The 22,008-nt window shown below is 44.1% G+C and overlaps 1 protein-coding gene across 1 annotated transcript in view; it reads right to left on the bottom strand.

Moving 5' to 3' along the window:
* TRPC7 (transient receptor potential cation channel subfamily C member 7) overlaps positions 1 to 21,803 on the bottom strand; it is a 143,943-nt gene extending 122,140 nt beyond the window's left edge. Inside the window, exon 1 of the mRNA XM_055430349.2 lies at positions 21,033 to 21,803. Within this exon, the coding sequence (XP_055286324.2) occupies positions 21,033 to 21,785 (753 nt within the window). The 5' untranslated portion in view covers positions 21,786 to 21,803. The remainder of the gene's footprint in view (positions 1 to 21,032) is intronic.
* Positions 21,804 to 22,008: the final 205 nt, after the last annotated feature.

The following is a 22,008-nucleotide window of genomic DNA, read 5'->3' as shown; positions in this document are numbered from 1 at the left end:
GAGCTTTTCCTAGGCTTTCTGTTTTTTTCCTTCTGTGACCACAGGGAACAGACACAGGAGGGCAGATGTGCCTGTGTGAGCCTTGCCCCACCTCCACACCTCACAGCTCCAGGCCTCCTTGGAGGCCCCAGGCCCCTCTTCCCTGTGTCTCTCTCCTCTCCTTTCCCTTTCTGTTGCTCTCACACATTACTCTGTCAACCATAGGTCAGGGCTCCATACTGAAATGATTTCTCAAAGCTGTGACTCAGGTGTTGTCAGAAGGTATGAGTTGAAAGAGTAAGAGGGACCCTCAGGAAGCCCTGTGGTTCACTCACATAGAAGCAGCCCCTGCCTCCCTGCCCAGCCCCTGCATGAGGTCTCCCTAAGCATGATTGGTTGGTCTTTGTATCCACTAGAATGGGACAGTGTTAAAGAAGGTGACTGTTACAGTTTTTACCACTATTATTTATCATTTACTGAATGCTTGCTATGTACCAGGCCATGGGCTGAATGCTTTACATATTTAGCTCATTGAGTTCTCATGACAAACCAAAGAAGTCGGTACAGTTATCATTCCTCTTTACAGAAGTGGGGACTGAGGCCCAGAGACTTCAGTGGCAGCTGTGATTTGAATCTGAATATGAAGAAAGTGTTCATTGGAAGGACTGATGCTAAAGCTGAAACTCAAATACTTTGGCCACCTCATGTGAAGAGTTGACTCACTGGAAAAGACTCTGATGCTGGGAGGGATTGGGGGCAGGAGGAGAAGGGGACGACAGAGGATGAGATGGGTGGATGGCATCACTGACTCGATGGCCATGAGTTTGAGTGAACTCCGGGAGTTAGTGATGGACAGGGAGGCCTGGCGTGCTGTGATTCATGGGGTCGCAGAGAGTCGGACACGACTGAGCGACTGAAGTGAACTGATGAAGAAAGTAGTGAAAGTATTAGTCGCTCAGTCACGTGTGACTCTTTGTGACCCCATGGACTGTAGCCCACTAGGCTCCTCTGTCCATGGAATTCTCCAGGTAAGAATACTGGAGTGGGGGTATGGCTGACTCCAAATTCCATAATACTAACACTGGGAAGTACTCATCTGACAAAAATACCAACTGCCCTGGCATGTGCTCTGAAACCATGAGCACCATCCTGAAGGGGCAGGTTCAGGGTCTTTCCTGGTGAAGATGGAGAGAGAGAGGAGGGTGTATTGGTAAGAGGCAAAGGTGCTGAAACTGTGTGAGGCAGTACCCTGTGCTTCCCAGGGGCAGGCTGGGAGTAAGACAGCTGAGCTCAGGCAGCTGCGGGTACCCCACGCTCTAAGTTACCAGCAGGTGCATTGGCATCAGAATGTTCAGGAAAGTCATCGTCAGTGGGGAAGAAAGTGTGCTCATCTCAAGGAGCCGGGGAAGGAGGGAGGAAATACCAGCTGAGCAAGGAACTCCTCCCACACAGTATTCACCTCATAATACCTGGCTTTCCAGTTGCTTGAACCAAAAACCTCATTCATCCTTCCCTTTCTCGTGATATCCATCAATAAATTCTCTCAGCTCGATCTTTCAAAGATATCTAGAATTCTGTATTTCCCCCCCGCCTTGACCATTTATCTTTCTGGTCTTCACCTTCATCTCTCGCCTGGGTAATTAGAACCACCTCTCACTTGGTTCTCAGGCTTCTTCTCTTGCCCCTTACAATTCATTACATCCCAACAGCCAGCGTGATCCTCTTCAAGTACACATCAGATCTGCCAACTCCACTTCCTGAAACCGTCCAATGACTCCCCATCTCACCAGAAAAAAAGCCTGTTAGGGTGCTGACCCCCTGTCACCTGCAGTTCCTCTGGCCTCACCTCTTCCTGTTCTCCTCGCCCACTCTGCCCCAGTGACTGGCCTCCGTCCTCAAAACACCAGATGCTCTCCTGCTTTGCACCCTCTCTCCCTCTGTACTGGTGACCCTCTTGTCTGGAGACCTCCTCTCTCATATATCCACATAGCTGCTGCTGCTGCTAAGTCATTTCGGTCGTGTCCGAATCTGTGCAACCCCATAGCACAGCTAACTCCCTCATTAACTTTCACATCCATTCATGACCACTGGAAAAACCATAGTTTTGACTAGATGGACCTTTGTTGGCAAAGTAATGTCTCTGCTTTCTAACATGCTGTCTTGGTTGGTCATAGCTTTTCTTCTAAAGAGCAAGCGTCATTTAATTTCATGGCTTCAGTCCCCATCTGCAGTGATTTTGGAGCCCCCAAAATAATGTCAGCCACTATTTCCACTGTTTCCCCATCTTTTTGCCATTAAGTGATGGTCCCGGATGCCATGATCTTAGTTTTCTGAATGTTGAGTTTTAAGCCGGTGTTTTCACTCTTCTCTTTCACTTTCATCAAGAGGCTCTTTAGTTCTTCACTTTCTGCCATAAGGTTGGTGTCATCTGCATATCTGAGGTTATTGATATTTCTCCCGGCAATCTTGATTCCAGCTTGTGCTTCATCCAGCCCAGCATTTCTCATGATGTACTCTGCATATAAGTTAAATAAGCAGGGTGACAATATACAGACTTGACGTACTCCTTTTCCTATTTGGAACCAGTCTGTTGTTCCATGTCCAGCTCTAACCGTTGCCTCCTGACCTGCATACAGATTTCTCAGGAGGCACATCAGGTGGTCTGGTATTCCCATCTTTTTAAGAATTTTCCAGAGTTTGTTATGGTTCACACACTCAAAGGCTTTCGCATAGTCAATAAAGCAGAAGCAGACATTTTTCTGGAACTATGTTGCTTTTTCGATGATCCAGTGGATGTTGGCAATTTGATCTCTGGTTCCTCTGTCCTTTGTAAATCCAGCTTGAACATCTGGAATTTCGTGGTTCACATACTATTGAAGCCTGACATGGAGAATTTTGAGCATTACTTTACTAGCATGTGAGATGAATGCAATTGTGCAGTAGTTTGAGAATTCTTTAGCATTGCTTTTCTTTGGGATTGGAATGAAAACTGAACTTTTCCAGTCCTGTGGCCACTGCTGAGTTTTCCAAATTTGCTGGCATATTGAGTGCAGCACTTTCACAGCATCATCTTTTAGGATTTGAAATAGCTCAACTGGAATTCCATCACCTCCACTAGCTTTGTTTGTAGTGATGCTTCCTAAGGCCCACTTGACTTTACATTTCAGGATGTCTAGCTGTAGGTTGGTGATCATACCATCTTGATTATCTGGGTCATAAAGATCTTTTTTGTATAGTTCTTCTGTGTATTCTTGCTGTCTCTTCTTAATATCTTCTTCTTCTGTTAAGTCCATACTGTTTCTGTCCTTTATTGTGCCCACATTTGCATGAAATGTTCCCTTGGTATCTCTACTTTTCTTGAAGAGATCTCTAGTCTTTCCCATTCTATTGTTTTCCTTTATTTCTTTGCTGAGGAAGGCTTTCTTACCTCTCCTTGCTATTCTTTGGAACTCTGCATTCAAATGGGTATATCTTTCCTTTTCTCCTTTGCCTTTTGCTTCTCTTCTTTTCATAGCTACTTGTAAGGCCTCCTCAAACATCAATTTTGCCTTTTTGCATTTCTTTTTCTTGGGGATGGTCTTGTTCCCTGCCTCCTGTGCAATGTCACTAACCTCCATCCATTGTTCTTCAGTCACTCTATCAGATCTAACCCCTTGAATCTATTTCTCACTTCCACTGTATAATCATAAGGGATTTGATTTAGGTCATACCTGAATGGTCTAGACAGACCTTGGTTGGCAAAGTAATGTCTCTGCTTTTTTAATATACTATCTAGGTTGGTCATAACTTTCCTTCCAAGGAGTAAGCATCTTTTAATTTCATGGCTGCAGTCAGCATCTGCAGTGATTTTGGAGCCCAAAAAAATAAAGGTTTTTCCCATGGTCATGTATGGATGTGAGAGTTGGACTGTGAAGAAAGCTGATCACCGAAGAATTGATGCTTTTGAACTGTGGTGCTGGAGAAGACTCTTGAGAGTCCCTTGGACTGCAAGGAGATCCAACCAGTCCATTCTAAAGGAGATCAGTCCTGGGTTCATTGGAAGGACTGATGCTAAAGCTGAAACTGCAATACTTTGGCCACCTCATGCGATGAGTTGACTCACTGGAAAAGACTCTGATGCTGGGAAAGGTTGGGGGCGGGAGGAGAAGGGGACGACAGAGAATGAGATGGCTGGATGGCATCACCAACTCTATGGACATGAGTTTGAGTGAACTCCGGGAGTTGGTGGTGGACAGGGAGGCCTGGTGTGCTGTGATTCATGGGGTCGCGGAGAGTCGGACACGACTGAGCAACTGAACTGAACTGAACTGAATGGTCTAGTGGTTTTCCCCTACTTTCTTCAACTTAAGTCTGAATTTGGCAATAAGGAGTTCATTGATCTGAGCCATAGTCAACTCCCAGCCTTGTTTTTGTTGACTGTATAGAGCGTCTCAATCTTTGGCTGCAAAGAATATAATCAATCTGATTTTTGTGTTGACCATCTGGTGGTGTCAATTTGTAGAATCTTCTCTTGTGTTGTTGGAAGAGGGTGTTTGCCATGACCAGGGCATTCTCTTGGCAAAAGTCTATTAGCCTTTGCCCTGCTTCATTCTGTACTCCAAGGCCAAATTTGCCTGTTACTCCAGGTACTTCTTGACTGCCTACTTTTGCATTCCAGTCCCCTATAATGAAAAGGACATCTTTTTTGGGTGTTAATTCAACTTCAGCTTCTTTAGTGTTACTGGTCGGGGCATAGACTTGGATTACCATGATATTGAATGGTTTGCCTTGGAAACAAACAGAGATCATTCTGTCATTTTTGAGATTACATCCAAGTACTGCATTTCAGACTCTTTTGTTGACCACGATGGCTACTCCATTTCTTCTAAGGGATTCTTGTCCACAGTAGTAGATATAATGGTCATCTGAGTTAAATTCACCCATTCCAGTCCATTTCAGTTCGCTGTTTCCTAAAATGTCAACATTCACTCTTGCCATCTCCTGTTTGACCAATTCCAATTTGCCTTGATTCAAGGACCTAACATTCCATGTTACTATGCAATATTGCTCTTTAAAGCATTGGACTTTACTTCCATCACCAGTCACATCCACAACTAGGTGTTGTTTGTAAGCAAGACAATTTTTGAGTGAGTGATGATGTTTCAACCTGCCTGTTTTCCTTTGGGTGAATCAGCTAAACCCTTAAATCTCGGTGATGGAGACAGGTGTGTATCCACCCTTGGTACTGTCTTGGCTACTAGGACTGCAGTCTTCTCTACTTGATATCTAATAACTTTGTTTGTTTTCAGATCACATTAAAAGAAGATCTGAAATGAGAGTCAGAGTAAATATGACCTTAAATATGCATCTTATTTACGCTTACTGTATATTATGAAAGCATTTCAGAGAAACACTAATATAGAATTGGCATCACCAGATAACATACCCTTCCAGAGGATTATGTCATGACTCCCCTGATTATGGATTCAGAATAGTAAATGTTCAGGAAACTTTTTTTCAAAGAGTAATTATAGTATAGCATATGTATAGAAGTGAGTTTTTAAAAATTGCTTGTGATTGCTGAAAAATGCTATTGACTAAGAGGGGCTAATGACTAGATGGTACAGTAACAATTAAAATGTGTAGTGCCCTGCTAATTATAAAGGGAAAACCCCCAAACCAAATTAGGCAAATCAGTACTTATGATTTCTGTGATCAGAGAAGCATACACCATTCTCTTCACCTTGGCACCTTTGTCCATTGTGTCCCCAAGCCTGGACTTCTGCCCCTCTCTTCTTCCTCTAAGAACTTCTACCCTTCTCGAGACCAGCTCACAGCTAACTCCAGGATGGCGCTCCTGATAGCCCTGAGGAACTCCACTGTTTCAGGCTTAGGCATCCACAGCATTTTATTCTCAGAGTCCAATAGCCCCATCAGAGTGCTCTCTGTTGTTCTGACATTTTCATACTTGAGTAATCAACTTCATTCATTTGTATATCTCAGCCCAGGGCATGCTACATTGTAGGGCATAATAAATATTGCACAAAATGACCACACATCTACTCTGATTCGAGAATTTTATTTATGGGAAGCTGGGTACTGGTGTGTGGCTACCAGGGAACAGATCCAGGAGCAACAAGGTTGGGTATACTTGGCCCTAAGAGATGGTCTTGGAGCCAAGCCTGCCTGTTAAAAGCTCATTATCTTGTGTATAGAAACCTGCACTGAGTTTCTAAAAGTCCTGTAGGGCATGGGTAAAAGATTAGTAAGTGATTGCATTTAAATAAGTTCAAATGTAATCAAGAAAATAAGATTCTAGTTTTTTGGCTGATTTATCCAAAGAATGACTAAATAAAACTTGAAAGTAGGACTTAAAGTTGTTATGTAAAAAAAAAAGAGAGACTGGGGTTTTGATATGATTTCATTTATCTCTACAACTTCCACTTTTTTACCTCCTACACCAACCTGTATTCTAAGAAGCTGATTTAAATCTTCAGCTGCCAAGTGTTCATCTACACTGGTAAGTCCCACAGACTCTTCAAACTCTGAATGCCCCAAACTGAACATATGGGTCTTCTGAACATTCAAACTTGATCTTCTGCTTTCTTCTTCAGCCTTCTGAGCTAGAAGTCCTGGGTTCATCTTTGTCTTTGTCAGTTAGTTGCCAAGATCTCTGGATTCCAATCTAAAGAATCTCTACTGTCTGACCCCTACTGCCCACACTCACACTCGTGAGATCTTAATTCAGTGTCTAGACTTTTGAATTAGCTTCCTGATTGGACTGTTTACCAACAACAGTTCCTTCTGCCTGGTTGCCAAGTCCCTAACCCCTTGGTTTAAAAGCTGCAGGGTGAGGGTGGGATGATTTGGGAGAATGGCATTGAAACACGTATGTTGTCATATGTAAAACGAATCACTAGTTCAGGGTCAATGCATGTTATAGGATGCTCAGGGCTGGCATGCGGGGATGACCCAGAGGGAGGATAAAGGGAGGAGGGAGGTGGGAGGGGGGTTCAGGAGGGGGAACTTATGTAAACCCGGGGTGAATTCATGTCAGTGTATGGCAAAACCAACCAATATAATATTGTAAAATAATTTGCCTCCAATAAAAAATAAATTAAAAAAAAAAGCTGCAGGGTAAAATCCATGCATCTTTATCATCATATTTCAATATACCTCTTAAAGATTAGTCCCTTTCCTGTAGACCCCTCCAGCTACCACTGTACAACAAGCACACTGGGCTCTTTGTGCCCCTACCCATGCTCATTTGTCTGCCTTACTCTGTTCTTTTGAAATCTTCATTTGCCAAACTCACCCTTCAAGAACCACTTCAGAACATCGTCTCTTCCAGGAATCCTTCTTTCAGATTCCAGGCAGTTTGCTGCCCTCTTCTTTGTGACCCCATAGTGTGCTGCTCCTTCTCTACTGCATTGTATTCATCTCTCAGCACTCCACTCTCTCCCATTGCTTTAAGGACTGAGTTCGGTTCTCTCCCACACTTGTAGACCTAGTACCCAGTACCATGTCTGGCGCATGGTAGAAAGAAGACCACCATTTGCAGAAAATATTTAACCAGTCTGTTTCCTCATCTGTAAAATGGGAATAATAATCTCCTCTTAAATCTCAACTTAGATGTCCTTCATGAAAGTGCTCTATAGGAATGAGAAGCAGAAGGAGCTGGGAAAGTGGAGACTCAACAAGGGACTGTGAGTAAAAGTACCTGGCTTTATGAGAGAGGAGGATGAACTGCGGAGAAGTAAACTGATGGAGCCACAGTCACACGTCAGTTCCTGGTGGAACCCTGGGTCTCCTCACTCAGTGGCCCATTGTCCCAGAGGACTGACTGTCTTTTATGGCAGCAAATCACATGTGCCATAGGCCACCTCCTGGGTGAGTATGACCATGGGGCTCTAAGCTGTTTGGTTCCCTCAAGTTGTCTCTGAAATCTGACTACCATGAGCACATTCCTCACATATTTGCTTTAGGTGAAGGTGCAGCTCTGTGTCTAAAGTCTGGTTTCTACATTTGTAATCCTAGAGGAGATACTATTTGGGGAAATAAACTCTTGCTCTTAGTTTTTTTCAGTTGAATTAAAACACTTCCCCCACATTTCTTGGAGCTTATCTCCATGCTTATGTTAAAACATCAGGTTTAAGCACATAAAATATCAAGTTTCTGATGTGCGGTGGGAAGGTATTAGATGAATACTTTTAAGAATAAACTTTAAGCAAAATGCATAGTCACCAGAGAGGAGAACTTGTCATCAGAAAGATTCTTGGGCTACTGTTTTCAAAGTATATGTAGGAGAGGCTGGAGAGCTATTACCAGGCAAAGCCCTGGTCTTCCACGTGCATGAGGTGTGCTGTTCTTCCACAAAATGCAAACAAGAGTTCTGATTGCCCCAAGCACCTGTATTATTGGTAAATAGGAAGTGTATTTCCATGGTGTGTGTGTGTATGAGAGAGAGAGAGAGAGAGACAGAGAGAAAAGGGGAAAAGGAGAAAGAGAAGCAGAAATAGCATTTCACCATGTGTGTGTGCCTTTGTGCTCAATCACTCAGTCGTGTTTGACTCTTTGCGACCCCATGGACGGTAGCCCACGAGGCTCCTCTGTCCATGGGATTATCCAGGCAAGAATACTAGAGTGGCTTGCCATGCCCTCCTCCAGGAGATCTTCCTGACTCAGGGATTGAACCTGTGTCTCTTGTGTCTCCTGCATTGGCAGGCAGATTCTTTACCACTGCGCCACCTGGGAAGCTCAATTCATCATGACCCCTCTTAATTATCAAAGCACTTATTTATCCATCAGTAATTAGTAAACCTGCCCTGGAGCCCAGAAAATACAGGTCATTGTTGTTAATTTCTGTTACGGGAGGTGGAAAGATCATTATAATATGAAATGTAATCATGCTACCAAGCATTTGGGGAGACTTCATCTGTTTGAGAATTGATAGTTATTAGAAAATTTTAGCCTCAATCATTCTTACATCACTGTAATTTTAGAACTAGGTATACAAGTTTAGTTTCTTTATTTTTCCCGGCTCTTATACCATTCTGCATCTGCAGTGACCAGAACCTATATTCTAACTCCTCCAGATTCCTAGGGCTGGCAGGAGTACAGATGGTATCATACTACTTCATCTGTCTTCTTGAGAGCTGGTGGAAAAGCCCATGGCCTCCTGGTGCTAGGGTAATGTACATTTTGAAAGGAAGCCTGTACCAGGATATTAAAAGAGTGTTTATTATAGAGTGTTTATAATCCCTACACTGTATTTGAATGTATAACACTTGTGGTAGGTACTGATCACATAGTTTATAAATGAGAAAGAGAGAGAAACACAGTTCCTCAATGCCATGTGAGATTTTTGAATGAAGGAAACTGTTTCCTATTTACAATCAAATGTAGTTCTCTCTCTTTTCTACTCTACCTGGAATCCAAGAGCTGCAGGGATATTTGCCAGCTCCTACAGTTCATGGGCTTGAAAGGTAGCACCCATGAAAGGTAGCTTGAATCTGCCACCCTGAAATTTGCCACTGTGTCACAAGAAATCTTCAAGCTAAAGGCAATTAAGAAGAAACAGAAGAAAAACTCTCTGTCCTCCTCCATCTGGCTAAAAGCAGAACATAAATTTGTAAAGGGTGTCCCTCCTCTGCTCTTTACCAAGGGAAATAGAAGTTAATCATCAGAGACAGCACCAGCAAAATCTACACAACAGCCTTATTCAAGCCAGCTCTAAGCTACCATTCAGTTCCCCATATATTTGCCTTCTACAATTTGGTTCCCTGGAAGCTCAAAGTTCTTTTTTGTTGTCTTTTCATATGTCTAAAAGTTTATTCTTTTGTTAATATGTTATATAAGTCCAAGTCCCAACCACCACTTTGAGTTACTCACCTCTGAGTTCTCTCATGTGTTTGCATGATACACTTAAAAAAAAAAGCAAATGTAGAAAGAGGCTTTCTCTGAATGTCCCTTATCTGCCTCCTCATGCGACGGTTGACTCACTGGAAAAGACTCTGATGCTGGGAGGGATTGGGGGCGGGAGGAGATGGGGACGACAGAGAATGAGTTGGCTGGATGGCATCACCAACTCGATAGACATGAGTTTGAGTGAACTCCAGGAGTTGGTGATGGACAGGGAGGCCTGGCGTGCTGTGATTCATGGGGTCGCAAAGAGTCGGACACGACTGAGCGACTGAACTGAACTTATCTGCCTCAAGACAGATCCTTCAAAAGGAACTTGATGGCCATAAATCCCTTCCCTTGGAGCTTCTTGAACCAGAAAGATGGGCTCTTATCACAGGAGAAGGGGTACTATATATATCCAGACAGGCTTTGTCACAAACTATCATGCCTCTCCTCTCTTCTAAGTGCCCATTCATGTTTCCTGAAAATCAGTTACTGTCTCCTAAAAGGAATCCACCCTCCATCCTTCTTACCTTTCTCCATTAAGATGGTATTTAATCCTGAATACTAAGCCACCTCAGAGAGTTACTCACTTTTCCGTTGGGTATTCTCATATATACAAGAAGTATTACATGCTTCTATACTTTGATTTGTTTTTCTTTTGTTAATCTTTTTTACAGGGATCTCAGTTATGAACTCAGAAAGGTGGAGAGAAAATTCCTCCCCGATAGAAAACTGTCTGTCTCTCCCGTGGCAGGGCTCGGTCACCCTGCCCACCCTTAATTTCTGGTGCTCATTCTTACAATCTAATGGTTCACAAGAATTCTGTGGTGGGGCTTAGAGATTTAGTTTTCATCATTATGTGTAGCGACTGTCAAAATCATCAAAGTGGCATGAAGATTATTTTAAGATATGGGGAGGGAGATGGGAGGGGGGTTCAAGATGGGGAACACATGTACACCCGGGGCGGATTCATGTCAATGTATGGCAAAACCAATACAATATTGTAAAGTAATTAGCCTCCAATTAAATTTTTTAAAAAAGGATTAAAATAAAAAAAACATCCAAACAGCAGCTCAATTTCTTTTGCTGACACAAGCAGAGCCTCCCCAAAATACAGTTGCTGTAAATCCCCTCAGTGGGGACTTGAGGGCACGGATTACAGCTAGAAAGGAGACTGACCCCCTTGATGAGAACAAACATCACAGACTCTCAAGCCTTCCGTTTGTTTCCCTAAAACCCATGTGTTTCCTAAATGTCCTCTTTTCCCTTAAAATTCCTTTCTTCCTTTTCCTTTTCTTGCTAAGTTAGTATATAAACACCTGTCTTTAGCTCTTGAGGGAGCCAGCCACTTCTTTCATTCACTTCTGTGTGTATATGAATAAACCCCATTTTTTCTCCTGTTAATCTGTCTTTTGTTAGTCAAGTCACAGGCCACCCAACCATTGCAACCTATGATGGTAATGGAAGAGTTTTCCTCCTAACACATGACACTAATGTTTTCTAGGAACTGTTATTTATAACATGTTTATATCACATGGGGAAATGCCTTAAGTACATTAAATATTATTGAAGTGGGTGATTTTTGGGGGAATGGGGGAGGATCAAAATGAGGATAAAGTATGAAGGGAGACAAACATAAGATGGTAAGGGTCCATCAGCTGAGTCATGGTATTCATTCAGTTTTTCTACTTGGGGATAGAGGAGGTACTGAGAGGAAACATACCAAAATATAAGTTACCCTTAGATGGTAGAATGAATGCTGACCTATTTGTTCCCTCTACTTTTCTGTATTTTCTGAATGTTTTATAATCAATTTGTTTTATTTTCATTATTCCTAAATGGAACACTTGAAAATGTTTTTCTACTACTTGATAGAGGTCATGCCCCAGTACCGTTTCCCCAATTGCTTCTGTCAGCTGCCTCCCACTTCTTACCCCGCTGTCTCTCCTGGACAGACAGACAGACACACACACATGCGCATGCGTGCACACACACACACACACAGAGGCTGTTACAGACAGACAGACACACACACATGTGCATGCGTACACACACACACACACACACACACAGGCTGTTACAGAATTCCTATCCATATCTCAGCTTGTGCCTGGGTCAGTAGAAAGCATCAGTTGTCTCTCACCTTTCTTCCAGAATGACCTCCTAGTTTCAGGACTGTCTTTGGCTTCCCAGAATAACTAAACTCTGCCCTTTTATCTTGCCCTGCTCTGTGGGTCTCCCTGGATTCCTGGCATTAGCATTCCTCAGCTTCTTAGCCTGGTGCTACCCCATGGTATAGGGTTGAATAGTGTATCCGCCAAATTCACATCCTTCCTAGAATTTCAGAATGGTGTCTTTTTTGGAAATAGGTTTTGCAGTTCTAATTAAAGTCCTATTGGAGTAGAGTGGGTCCTTAATACAAAATGATTGGTCTTTATTAGAAAACCCTAAGGAGATGGTGGCTCAGACGGTAAAGCGTCTGCCTGCAATGCGGGAGACCCAGGTTCAGTCCCTGGGTCAGGAAGATCCCCTGGAGAAGGAAATGGCAATCCACTCCAGTACTCTTGCCTAGAAAATTCCATGGATGGAGGAGCCTGGTGGGCTACAGTCCATGGGGTCTCAAAGAGTCGGACACGACTGAGTGATTTCACTTCACTCACTTAAGGGAAATCAATCCTGAATATTCATTGGAAGGACTTATGCTGAAGCTGAAGCTCTGATACTTTGGCCACCTTAGAGTGAAGAGCCAGCTCATTGGAAAAGACCCTGATGCTGGGAAAGATTGAAGGGAAGAGAAGGGAGCAACAGAGGAGATGGTTGAATGGCATCACTGACTCAATGGACATGAATTTGAGCAAATACCAGGAGATAGTGGAGGACAGGGAAGCCTGGTGTGCTGCAGTCCATGGGGTTGCAGAGAGTCAGACACGGCTGAGCGACTGAACAACAAAAATGTCCTCAGAAGAAGAGGGTAAGAGGCACAGAAACACATAGGGAGATCACTATGTGACCACAAAGGCAGAGATTGGAGTGACATGTCTATCAGCGAAGGATTGCCAAGGAAGCACCTGTTCTACCCTGGAGCCTTCAGAATGAGCAGAGACCATGCCAACACCTTGGGTTTGGACTCCTAGCCTCCAGCACTGTGATAAAATAAATTTTCGTTGTTTTTAAGTCACCACATTTGTGGTGCTTTGTTTCCACAGCCCTGGGAGACTTAATATATCCACCTAGACTGAACTGGGAGTTCATCAGGGAAGGTTCCCCATCTGCAGGAAATCTCATCTGCCCCAAGCATCCTCCTGGCTGATAATCCCAACATCCAGAGCCATGGAGGATGACGGGGGAGGTCTCCTGTCTGCCTTTATTTACACTAAAACCAGCTCCAGTTGAGCATTAATCAGACATGAGATTAGACATTTTCTCTGCTTTTATGCAGCATACACAGGAGAAAGATGTTTTCCGAATCTAGAAAACACAATGGAAAGGTTACAGTCCAGTGGAAATCTTTTTATACTGGGGCTGTCACCTCTGAGTCCACTTTGCTTTGTGCTGGCTGTGCAGTGAATAGTTCGGCCAAGCAGGGGGCACACACCCCTCTGCACATCCAGAGTTCAAGGTAGAAGGTCAGAATTCTCATCCCTCTCCTACGCTCCTGCTACTCCACAGGGCCTCCACCTTGGAGGAGAAAAGGAGAGCAGGCTGTGTTCTCCCTTCCCTCCCCATGTCTCTCCAGAGAGCAGAGAGGTCCCAGGGACAGAAGAAGTTCCCAGGAGCTCCTAGACAAGAAAGCGGTCCTGGAAACAGTCAGGAGCCTTCACCTTCTCCGACTGTGCTGTCACTCCAGCTTCAGTGAGTCACCTGCAGGGTGAGATGTGCTGGTCCCTCTGCCACTCCCCCCTCCCCTCCCCCTTCCTTCCTGTCCAACTCCTTCCAGCCTTGTCCCCTCCAAGTCATTTGCTATACTAGTGCACCAGGCAGCGTGTACGAAATAGCTCTTCCCAAGCTGAGTTACTTACTCACCTGCTGAAATGTTCAGATAGCTCCCCATTCACCCTGCATGAATTGAAGTCCAGCTTCTTACCAAGGCTGCCAAGACGGAAGGCCATGGCCAAGGGGTTCTTCGGCACCTCTGTCAGCTGCCACGTCTTGTGTTTCCTCCCCATGCTAGGCAGCTACTCAGAGTTCTCTCCACAGGCCTCTCTTTGCCCTCTCTGCTCTGGGCTTTTTCATGTACAGTTGCTGTGCCTGGAACCATCTTTCCCCTTCCCTGCCGTCTGTTTATCTCTCCCATACCCTCCATTTTCATTTAAATATTGTCATCTCTGAGAAATCTTTAAGCACACGCACACCCGCACACAGAGTCAGCTGTCCCACTAAGCCAATGCTTTGCAAATTGCTCTTTTACTGCTTAGCACTCAGCATGATTTGTAAAGCTCTGTTTGTGTGAGTACATGAAGAATGCCTGTCTCCTCCACTAGACTATGAGGTCCTGAGGGCAGGAACTTCATCTTTTCATCATTGCATCCCAGCACCTAACCCAGAGCCTGGCTCATACTAGAGGCTTAATTAAGTATTTGCTGCATGAATGCTGAATTTTCAGATAGCTCTGTCACTCGGGTCCATCCAGTTCTGACATTCTGTGGGTCTACAGGCCTTATTTTCATCCACCCTCCTGACATAAGAGTTTCCACATTTAATCTGCATGTGAATTTGCTGCTAGAAAAACACATGCCTCCCTGTTGATGGTGTATGCAGCACACTTGATTGGTTTTGCCCTATTGTGATTAATTTACATACAGAATTTAACTTTTTTTCAGAGAAAAGCCCTACATTTTCATCATTTCCTTTTGATGAAACTTGTGCTACTGCTCATTGACTGATATCCTCCAAGAACTGCCTTCATTTTTTCTGTATCTCTGATATTTCAGACTGATAGTTGCACTTGTATAGGAAATGATTTTTTCCCAGTTTTTCTTTTCTTGTGTGTGTAGTGATGAATCTTTTCCACACAGATATTTTTCAAAAAACAATCTCTTCTGTACTTGGCAGGAGCTCTGCCTGCCCATTTTCTTCCTTCCGCTCCTTTGCAGCCTCTGTCTTTTCTGCCCGCATTGCTTCTTTTCACAGCAGTACTTTAGCAGCATGCTGGGTATCTTCAATTTCAGTGGTCTGCATTTTTCCAATTGGATGATACTCTCTTGCCCTATTTTTAATCATAGAGCTCACACAGACAGCTTGTACCCTGGGCTTGGGGAGGGAGGCTTAGCAGAAATCAGGAAGACCCTCTGAATAGAGGGTGTTGAAGCTTAAGTTGTGTTTATTGGGAAGAAAAGTTGCAGTGCTGAAAATCCAGTGGGCTTTGAGGAACAAAGAGGGATTGCCCACTGCCATCTGTGGGGAAAATTATGTTCTTACTATAGGTCAGGTTCTCTGCAAAGAGTTTTATATTCTTCATCTCATTTAATCTTCACCAACTCCCTTGGAGGTCATTAGTCATTAGTTCACTCACTGACTCTATTTATTTGTTTAGTGAACTAATATTTACTGAGTACCTGCTATATGCCAGGAACTCCTGGAGGCTGAGTGGGACGAGGCATTGAAAGCCCTTAATAATGGGATGAGTTGAGATGTCATTTACAGAGATTAGGGTGAGGGCAAGTGTTGGGGTCGGGTTGTCTCTCCTCCTGAAATAAGTCAATCCTTGGATCTTTCTCTCAGGTATGGAGACCAACAACATGTGCTCTGACTGCATTTTACCTGCGTGTGTGTAGCGAGGGGCTGTTCCGTGACAGCTCCTCACCTAACATCTGTGATCTATTTCTTCTCTGCTTACATTCTACATCCTTAGCTACTCAAGCAGAGGGCTGGGGTGGCACAGTCACATCCCCGAGGGTCTTTTGGATGATATATGCTGCTGCTGCTGCTGCTAAGTCACTTCAGTCGTGTCCGACTCTGTGTGAGCCCGTAGACGGAAGCCCACCCGGCTCCCCTGTCCCCGGGACTCTCCAGGCAAGAACACTGGAGTGGGCTGCCATTTCCTTCTCCAATGTGTGAAAGTGAAAAGTGAAAGTGAAGTCACTCAGTCGTGTCCGACCCTTAGCGACCCCACGGACTGCAGCCTACCAGGCTGCTCCATCCATGGGATTTTCCAGGCAAGAGTACTGGAGTGGTGGATGATATATAACTGACCACTTTGAGGGGTTTCTGCCTGAGTCTCTTCAACAATGACAACCACTTGCTTTTAAGACCTGCAGCTTTCGCAGCTTAAAAATAATTTCCCAAAGGAAAAGGAAACAATTTCCAAGTCATTTCCTGCCTGTTAAGCAGGCATTTGTTTATACTACCAGCCAAGCTTTCAGGCGTCAAGGAAATGTATTTTCCTAGGATGTTGGTCTATAAAATTTAAAAATATTAGAAACATTGAAAGCACATGAGAAACAGATTCCACTGGAGGCTGGGAGCAGTGGGTTTGTTCACTTTTCGGTACTGCCCCAGACCCAGAGTAGGCCTTTACTCCATCTCCCTGGCTCCAGACACCAGGGTCCAAATGTGTTCCACAATATCAAGTCACTCCTTCCCCTCCTCTTCCCTCTTCCATTTCGATAAGTTTGCAAGCAGATTGCAAACTGTCATCTCAACATCTTTACCTTCCACAATGGGATCTCACTAGAGATCGTAGCAGGTGGCAAATTGGTCTGATTTATCATTATTTGCATTTTTAATTTGTGGTATTTTAGGCCCGAAGAGTTTTTTTTATGGGTCTTAAAATGGCAACACAAACACTGATACATAATTCATTATCTATTTCTCATAATACATGTCGTGAACAACCCATCGACAAACAGAAAAATCATCAACATTTTAAGCAAGATGAAGTTACAGCTTTAGCTTTCTTGTACCCCTACTCTTCTCCTCTGTGGTCTCTGAGAATAAACTGCTTGAAGCCATTTACAGCCTTGGAAAGCCTTCTAAGTTGGAGCTTCTTTTTACTCAGGATGGCCAAATCTTAAATGCCTAGGGTAAAGTGTTTGTTGGACTTCCACAGTTTCTTGACTTGTGAACATTTAGTACTTTTCCAATTTAAGCAAAAGGTGAGAGAACAAGAGGAATATCTCTAGTCCCCATTCTGCTTTCTCTTTCCTTCCAAAGCCCTAAACATCCCTCTATAGTATTGCTTGGGATGTTGGTCTATAGAATTTGCAACACTTTGTAGCACTTTGCTTCCTCATCCCCTTCCTGTCCCCACTAGATGTTGCTGTCGGCATGACTCTTAAATTGGAAGAAAGGGGAACATCTTTAATCCTTTTGAAACATCTCTATGTATAAACAACTCATATAGACAGAATGCCCAGGAATTTTTCTGAAAAGACACCAGCATAATATGAAGACCCTGAGCATTTTTACCAGGATGATAATCCAAGCAGGAAAAAACCAACAAGGCTAAGTCAAGAGCAGTGTAAAGACCTTATTGTGTTCTTGGTGGCAGAAGCTGTAACTCAGCTGAGATAGGCAAATTTCTTATTACTTCATGTTAATCCAGGTACCTCTACACAAAGGCCATTCCATCAGGATGAAATACCTCTGAAAAACCCATCCGCTAGATTTCCCATTCATTTCTCTGCTACCATGTAGATAAATCAGTGAAACAAAATGTCATTTGTAGGTTGTGCCTCCCAGATGCCACATGTTCTGTACTGTGTGGATAAGACCAGGATAACACTCTCTGCCCTCCAGGAGTTTAGTGGTCACTGACACCAGATGGTGCAGCCTAGGATCGGTCGTCAGTTATTTAATGTGTTAAGTTTTATCCTTTCAGCCACCTTGTAGCCTTTAGAGCATCCCCATTTCTCTAGGTCCGTCAGATACCTCTGTGAAATCTATAGGTGTTGGAAGAGTTCAAATCATTAATAAAAGTAATCACTTGCTTCATCAGTGATTTAGGGTTTCCTTTATTCAAATATTTATGGAGTGCTTTACTAGATTAGTAGGTACCATTCATGGCATTAGGAAGGCCTCACTGGCCATGTCAAGTTTTGATATCTTTCTAGACCCAAAAAGATTAGAAAGACATAAGAAAATATATGCATAATTCCTACACTAAAAATAATGGCTTGCAGGCAGACATTGACTCCAGCCAGTATTGGCAGTACTTCTTGCTAATGACTAAACTTTCTTCTGGTGATAAATTAAAAAGACTCTAGAAACAATAGCTTGGGCAACCAGATCCAGGTTTTCATGCATGCTATTTTCTAGTCAGGAAGAGTCACTCCCAGAATGAGTCTTTTAGAGGATCTGGAGCATAACTTACGTCATCTCCAGTGAGAACCTGAGAGCTTTTTCACACCGTTGATGGCTTTGGGTCATCTCCATGACACATGGCCTCAGTCATCAGTGTATGTCCCTCTAAAGCGGAAGAGACTCTTGAAGAGTGCATTTTAGAACACATCAGTTGCTCTTTTTTCTTTTTTTTGTGACTTGACTTCCCTCTTACTAATAAGCTGCTCTCTTCTCTGAGAGGATTCGTGATGTCAGGAATGTACATACAAGGAGAGCTGAATAAGTAATAAAGTTCTAAAGGAACGCTTATGTTAATTTATAAGGCACCATTTGTCGACAATCTGAAAGACATTATTTCAAACAAAGGTAACTTGGGGGATGTTAATAGCCATCAAATGTATTTATGATTGCTCTTATTCATCGCATTGTAGAAAAGATTTGTCATCATGTTAGTCATGTTCTTAATTGTACATGATTTTCACAATTTACTTGTTAAATCAAAATATCATAGTAAATGCTTTCAACAAACTTCCAGTTTTAGATATTGAATATACTAAAATATGCCAGACTTTGGGTTTTAGTAAAGAAAACAAATGGTTCAGATGTACTTCCAAGTGTTAGTCTAGCATCATTTTATTTAGTAAAGCTGGCACACTCCCAGATTCCAGATAAGCGAGAATTGTGGCACTATCCATGTAATCTGATCCAAAAAATTAAATTGTTTTTTTCTTGGGCAGAAAAATCTAAGTTAATTGTCTTAGCCATTTCTTTTAAATGCTTGTGTGAATTTAGTCTGAAGCCTAGGGAACAAGCAAAATTCCACTAAGCTTCCTTGGGACATCACTGACCTTGTTGCTGGTAGATGGTTTACTGTACAGGAACAAGGATTTGAGAGGCAATAACTGCATTCCTTGGGAGCTTCTTTGGTTAATTTCCACATCTACATACATATTCTCTCTAGATGAGGCTATGTATGTTACAGGATTTATGGAAGTGGCTCCAGTTCAGTAGATGGATCCAAGATAAGGGGCCAGATGGAGTAAAATTAGTTTAATTACAGGATTTTTCATCTATTCATAATTTGCAGTGTCCCGCAGCTTCCTGTAGGCCTGGTTCTTCTGTGCCTGACTGTGAGTGATCCTGTTCCTACAGAGAGGCTTCACTGGCCTCATGCACGCACAACTAGATTGTCCTTCTCTTCAGAATCAGTGTCTCATGCCCCAGTCCTCTAACTCATGCTACCTACCAGTCAAGTAAATTTCTAACACCCTAGCTTTCATTTCAGTCTCCTAATCACACACTTTCAGCGGCTCACCATTTTTAAGAGGATACTATCCAAACTGCTCAGCGTGACACACAGAGCCCTCTGAGACAGGCCCACTCATCTCTTCAGCCTTCCTCCTGTGTGCCCCTAGAGGAAGTCTTTATTTTAGTCACATGGAGCTTCTCATCAGTCCCCTGCCTGCTACGGGCCATTCTGGACCTTACCTCCACTTTCCTCCCCTGAATGCCTGTATCTCTCTTACCACTGATTCAGTTCTTCCTGCTCATTGAAGCCCAGCTCAGTTCTGTCTCTTTTGAGATCTCTCTGAACAACATGGTCCATGGGGCCTCCTCTGCTGTGAGCTGGTACCCACCCTTGGCCACCTAATTGTGTCCCAGGCAGGGGCAACTCTTGCACTGACGTCCTGTTTGGAAAATGAACTTTTTTCCTGCCAGGGACATCGTGTGCCAGCTTCATTGTCTGCCCCACATGTGACACTGTTTTGCTTGCTCCATGGCATCGTAGGCTCTGATTGAATGACAGGATGAGAAATCACGAGCCCAGCTGTAGTTTCTTCTCTTTCAGTCACACCTCTGCATTGGAAGGTATCTTTCAGATAGAAACAAGTGAAACTCTGAGAAACAATGTATGAACAAGGGCTTTGACTCATAACTTCCGGGAATGGCTAAGAGCTGGCTCTGGGGTCTGAGCACCTAGATTAGAACAATGGTTTTACCATTTATCCACTTTATGATATGTCTCTACCTCTGTGCCCTCATATTAAATGGGCACAATAATGATACCCATACCAATGGTCGTTGAGGGGGTTAAACATCATATAGGTAAGGAAGTTAGTGCTTGGCACATAGTACGTGTCCACTAAATATTCACTCTTAATTTATTAGTAAACTGCTAAAAGAATTAGGTCCCAGTTTTCTCTTTCAGGAGGAGTGTCCATTGACGGTAAAAGTGCAGGACCACTATTGAATAATGAACTTTGGAGATGGGTCTCCATCCCTTGGGCTGACCTGGTAGTTCTAAGTGTTCTCAGGGGGCTTTCCAAGGGCCCACCTACTGAGATGACAAGTCCAACTCTACAGAGAGACTTTCATTTTTATTTTTGTGTACTGCTTCCTCAGCCCTTTGACATAACTGTAAGCGTTTTTCAATTCAGCAAGCTATTGCTATTGACTCTAGGATCAACACAGTCCAGGATGGGTTAGAGATATGAACAAGGCAAATGAAAACTGACAAATGTAAACTTGGCGAGACAGTCAAGAAGTCCAAGACCTGGACTAGGAAACACCGAAAAGTATTGTAGACATTCCCTTTCCGAGCTGCCTGGGACAGAGCTGGGGCTTTACATCAGAACCACAGTGTAACCTTCCCTGTGCCCTGCGTGTCTCTTAACTGTATGGATTTGTATTTGTCAATATGTCACCTAATGGGGCTGCTTTTCCATCAGGCCTATATCTGCCACAGGTTGAGGAAGTTCCCTTCCTCCCCAGGAGCCTGAAGGGGCGAGACCCTGAGTTGGATCGGAAGACAGCTCACGTGGCTCCTGGACACACCAAGAAGCGCCCACGGGGCCCTCTGCTGGCAGGGTGGGAAGTGGGAAAGTTACCTTGAATTCAGTCTCAATGTTGGCTAGTCTGGCTAGCTCGTTGCTGAGCTCCAGAGCAGTGAGGACTGGGTCTTCGCTGGACAGGGACAAGTACGCAGCACTTGCCAGTCCCTTGTAGGCATTCATGCGAGAGCGAGAGTGGCTGAAGGAGTCCTTCCGCTGCTTCTCGGTGCACTCATTGCACTTGCAGAAGTAGTCGTGGGGCCGCTCGATGCGGGCGCCCTTGAGCAGGAGGATGTGCACGATCTCGTACTCCTGGCAGTGGGCCGCCAGGATGATGGGTGTGATGTCGTGGGAAAAGCGCGTGCCGTCCTCATCGTAAGCGTAGAAGTCGTCATCGCGCAGCTCCTGCTCCAGCGGGCTGAGCGTCAGGCGCTGGCCCTGCGCGAAGGCCGGGTGGTTGAGGATGGCCTCCACGATGCGCACGTAGCCCTTGCTGATGGCCAGCAGCAGCGCGTCCCCGACCCGCGCCAGGTTCTCCTTCTTGAGCAGCAGCTCAGTGACCTCCAGGTGCTCGTTGCCCACGGCCAGCTGCAGCGCGTTCTGCCCCATGTAGTCCACACAGTTGAAGTTGAGGGTCTTGGACTCTTCCAGCATTTTCCTGACCACCGGGATGTTGCCATACTCGGCCGAGTCCAGGAAGCGCTCCTCCTCCGGCGTCAGGCTTGTGCCCTTCTCGTTAAACATGTAGGCAGGACCCCTGATGGCCTGGCGGCGGCCCTTTTCCCTCAGTGTCGTGTGCCGGCGCTGCATGTTTTTGAAGGTGCTGCTCCCCAACCTGTGGGGTGACAAGGCAGAGATGCTAGTTACTTTCCTAGGATCCTACGGTTCCCCAGGGAGCAGAACAAACAAACATCCTTGAGATGAAAAAGAATGTCACAATTGGAATACTTTGAGAAGTTATGAAATCTTATTGAAAAGTATTGTCGTAGCACTGAGATTAAGACAGACTGAGCAACCTAAACTGTTCTTATCC

Source organism: Moschus berezovskii, chromosome 8, assembly GCF_049115385.1.
Source record: "Moschus berezovskii isolate FMDL1 chromosome 8, NW_MosBer_1.0, whole genome shotgun sequence".
Classification (NCBI taxonomy): domain Eukaryota; kingdom Metazoa; phylum Chordata; class Mammalia; order Artiodactyla; family Moschidae; genus Moschus; species Moschus berezovskii.
The sequence above is the reverse complement of the archived record's forward strand: the minus strand, read 5'-3'. Positions and strand labels throughout refer to the sequence as shown.